Source organism: Wolffia australiana, chromosome 9, assembly GCF_029677425.1.
Source record: "Wolffia australiana isolate 7733 chromosome 9, ASM2967742v1".
NCBI lineage: Eukaryota > Viridiplantae > Streptophyta > Magnoliopsida > Alismatales > Araceae > Wolffia > Wolffia australiana.
The window spans coordinates 11154265-11158473 of record NC_135843.1 but is presented as its reverse complement, the minus strand read 5'-3'; the positions used below and the strand labels follow the sequence as shown (position 1 = coordinate 11158473).

The 4209-nt window shown below is 39.8% G+C and overlaps 1 protein-coding gene across 2 annotated transcripts; it reads left to right on the top strand.

Annotated features, from left to right (window-relative positions):
* On the top strand, nucleotides 1-2003 carry LOC144708076 (purine permease 3-like). 2 transcript variants are annotated; one of them, XM_078581373.1, is made up of 3 exons: nucleotides 1-182; nucleotides 257-1204; nucleotides 1816-2003. In XM_078581373.1, the coding sequence occupies exons 2-3, from the start codon at nucleotides 461-463 to the stop codon at nucleotides 1879-1881; spliced, it is 810 nt and encodes a 269-aa protein (XP_078437499.1). In that variant the 5' UTR covers nucleotides 1-182; nucleotides 257-460; the 3' UTR covers nucleotides 1882-2003. The 2 variants fall into 2 exon arrangements, with proteins under 2 accessions (XP_078437499.1, XP_078437500.1); XM_078581374.1 differs by having other exon boundaries at nucleotides 1-1204; nucleotides 1827-1964.
* Nucleotides 2004-4209: the final 2206 nt, after the last annotated feature.

The following is a 4209-nucleotide window of genomic DNA, read 5'->3' as shown; positions in this document are numbered from 1 at the left end:
ACATCTCCTTCTTCCTCGAGCTGAGTGGCATAGAGATAGCTTGAAGACTATTTTTTAGAGGGAGAGAAGGCCATCTATTCATGAAGTCTAGCCTTCTTAACATCTGCTTTTTTATTATGCCGAGTGCATAGAGATAGCTTGAAAGCCTTATCCGTAGAGGGAGAGGGTATCTATTCATGGAAGTATAACCCTCTTAAGCTCCCCTTTTTCCTTGAACTGAGTTCGTAGTGATAGCTTGAAAGCCTATTCTTTGTAGGGAAGGAAGGGTATATATTCAAGGAAGTATAAGCCTCTTAACATCTGATTTTTCCTTGAGGTGAGTGCATGGACGTAGCTTGAAAACCTATTCTATCCGTGGAAGTGTAGCCCACTTATATTCTTCTTCTTCCTTGAGCTGAGTGCTTACAGGAAGCCTGAAAGCTTGTTCTCGGAAGGCGACAAGGGTATCTACTTTTTAACTATGGAAGTTGAATCCCGCTCGTTTGCTTCAAAGCATGAAGAGAGAGTGACGAAAGGAAGAAAAACCTTCGGATCGTGGAGGCTTCTCATAAGCATAATTGGCCTTGTGGTCGGATCTATTGGTGGTCCTCTCCTTACTCGTGTCTACTTCGTACATGGCGGATCTAGGATTTGGCTGACGACCCTTCTCCAGTTTGTAGCTTTCCCCCTCTGCCTCCCCTTTATGTACTTTGCCTATCTCCACCGCAAGCGAAGAGGGGAGAATAGCCTGGTGGTCCTCTCTCCCAAGGCTAGGGTTGCAGGCCTAGGACTGGGTATTCTGAACACTGTTATTTGCTATATTTACGGATATGGGTCGCTCTCCCTTCCTCTTTCCATCTCCACGATAATCCTCTACGCGCAAGTGGTGTTCAATGCTCTCTTTGCCTTTCTCCTGGTGAAGCACAAGTTCACTGTCTTCTCGGTGAACGCTCTAGTAGTGCTTGTCAGCGGCGTTGTCCTGTTAGGGGTCCAGTCAAGCTCAGAACGGTCTCCTGGGGAGGATAACACCCGTTACTATAAAGGGTTCGTTGCCATGATCGGCACTTCCGTTCTGAATGGACTCCTGTTTCCTCTGATTGAATGGACCTTCTTGAAGTTCAAGCAGAAGTTGTCCGTCACTGCCGTTGTGGAGTTGCAGATCATCTTCAGTATCTCCGGCGGGGTGTTTACGGTGGTGGGCATGCTCATTAACCACGACTTCCTGGTGGGCATGTTATTAAGTTATGATCATTTTGCTAAAAAATTATAATTAGCGATGGAAGAGCTTTCCTTGTTAATACACAGGCCGATGATCATTTTTGGTTTACGGTATTATATTGTTGGCTCCGGAAAGCCTGGTTATTGTAGTTAATTAACTTAGACGTAGTCACTGATCAGTGATTCACTTGTGATAAAGATATTTCATTGAGTTTGTGGTTAAAGCCTATGGGTTTCGGGATCACTCTGGACAGCCCTTGGAGAGCCCCCAAGAGTCTAAGAGATTAAGAAACTTCGTACCTGTTGACTCAAAAGCCTACCCCATCTATCTCAAGGGTATGTTGATTTTCTGGTTAGAGTCCTTGTTTGAGTTTATGGTTTACTTAGAGTCTCCGGGGTCAGTCCATTCTAATCAAAATGATGGGATTACTCTGGAGAGCTCTTGGGGACCCTCCATCACTCTTAAGACATAGAAACCTCCTACCTTTTGACTCAAAAGCTTAATCCTCCACCTTTAGGAAATCATTAATAGACTTCTCTGCCTTATCACCAGTAACAGATCCACTCTTAAGACATCACACAATTTTATATCTTCACTTCTCTTCTGATGGTTTGAAGGTTCACTGCAGGCCATTTGAAGGGAGGCACAGCAGTTCGCTCTGGAAGAAACTAAGTGCCATCTAGTTATTTGGGGTTCGGCCCTGTTCTGGCAAATCCTGACTCTGGGATTCTTGGGTGTGATCACCTACTCTTCTGCTTTACTGGCAGGAGTCATTATAGCTGTGCTTGTGCCCGTGGGGGAGATCCTGGCTGTTCTATTGCTCCACGGCTTTGTGTCTGTGGGCTTTTATCTCTTATCTCTATGGTGAGTACCGTCAGACAAGGCAGAAATCAGCGCCTCTGCAAGTTGATAGCGGGCATGAAATGATATCTGTGCGTCCTAATCCGTCGTCTTCACTTGACTTTTAATAAGGTACAGGATAGAAAACGCTGGGCGCTTTTTGTTTTTGAAGTACATCTCTTCAGCTTGTGCAGTATTTCTATACTCTGTGATACGCGCCACGTGGATTTTATATTCCCAACTGGGAGTTAAACTAGCCGCAAGTTGCGACGATACCCATCAAAGATACTGAAAAACAGCTCCACATCCTCGGTAGAGTAAACTTCCAACGGATGTTCACATGTTTGTCAGTCTTATTTTATTTTATCGTTTCACTTGTACCTGTCATATGATTGCGCATCTTTTTATTCGTAATATTGCGCATCTAGAATGGGGTAAAAAATGGGTGTTGACCTCTGCTTGAGGGGTCCATTGGGTGACATAAGTAGGGTCAATCGTGTTTTCTGTCTTTTGTTCGGTTTTTGTAGACGAAGAGATTAATTACTCTGCCTGCAACCAACGCTCTCTTTATTTTTAAACTCATATATTTAAAAAAGAGTAGTAGTTAAACCAGTTTCTAAGACAATTCTAATTAAAAGTATTCAAAAGTTAACTCATTAATTCCATGGAAGCATGTCTACTCATATTCTAATATAAGAATAGTGCACAAGGAAAATTGCGGTTTTCTAGTACAATTGGCATCTCTCTTCTGCTGATAGTTCAAAAAACATATTCCTGTTTTTTTTAAGATTTACATATTAGTAAGAGGCTTTCCCAAATTTTTGGTTAAAATCTGTTTTTTCCTGGCCTTTTGAGATTAGTTTCACACATATATTATTTTTCTAAGTGCTAATAAATATTTATTTATATCTTCTAACTATATAGTTTCTAGTGCGAATATTCATAAAGGGCAACAACTAGCATTCCCTGCAACGATTGATATCACCAATCCTTGGGATAAGTGCTCTTATGACATCCCTAATTTAAATGCCATAGTAGCTAATCATGAATGACAGATTAGTTTCAGCCTAAACTTTCGAGGCTAGTACCATATTTGCCTTCTCTATCCATCCACCATCTTAGATCCATACATAAAGCCCCCAACCTTGTAAACAAGGCAGCTTTCGTTTTGTTCTTCATCATGATTGGCAACAAAATTTCATACCTAAAAATATCATTTCAGTATATTGTTCCATTCCAATTATTTATTATTCAAGCATCATTCAAACTAAGACATGAGAATTAGATGCACCTGAGGACAAGTTTAATGTGATCTTCAAATTTTTACTCATTCCTTAATCCTTTTCCTAAAGTATCATGGCTAATAACCTAAATTTTTACCGTTATGCACACCACCTCTAAATGAACCGCTCATGTAACACGTACCTGCTTCCATTTTTGTCAGCACCCATCATGGTATAATCATCATCACTCAACCCTCTTTTTGTGTCACGTTTGTGTTCATCTGGCATCATCTCCATCACAACTAGCAGTCATGTCTGCCTTGTTGGCCAATTCTAACTACCTAGCATTTCTAAAGCACATACTAATACATTTTAATGAGAATGAAGTAGTATTCCTAATTGAAATTTTCCATCAAAATTCCAAAAATTATTATAGCAAATTTGAATAATTTAAGTTAGTAAAGATACATATTTTCTCTTATTTTTATAGTTATGCTCGTTGATTTTGTTTAGCGTTCTCTAATGAATTTAAATTTAATTCGTGAAATTTCAATCTTTAAATCCAGAAAGTAAAAATTAGAGCTCAAGTAACATATTTAATACTTGCACCTTGTTGATTTGATCCTTGCTTGCCCAATGTTCGTGACAGAAAATTATAAGTACAGTTTCATACACGAGAAGCCTTAAAAGACATAGTTGCCAGATATGGTTGCCCAGAATTCTGTTTCATCAAGTGGATTTTCAAAACCTTAAGCTAAAAAATTTGAACTATTTAAAATAAAGTCTCTCTTTACATATGGCGTGACATTGTCAAGCTGAACCAAACTGCTATCTCTGTTAAACAATTGTCAATTCTGATCCTTTTGCTCTAACTGGCAGTTGCCATATGCTGTAGCTGGATGTCGATAACTTAACAAAATTGACATCCCTTTAATTCTATAGATATTG

Excerpts from the sequence above, each read along its gene's own strand:
- LOC144708076 (XM_078581373.1), top strand. The coding sequence starts at position 461 with ATGGAAGTTGAATCCCGCTCGTTTGCTTCAAAGCATGAAGAGAGAGTG. Across the intron at positions 1,205-1,815 it reads TCATTAACCACGACTTCCTG|GTTCACTGCAGGCCATTTGA; the intron begins GTGGGCATGTTA and ends GATGGTTTGAAG.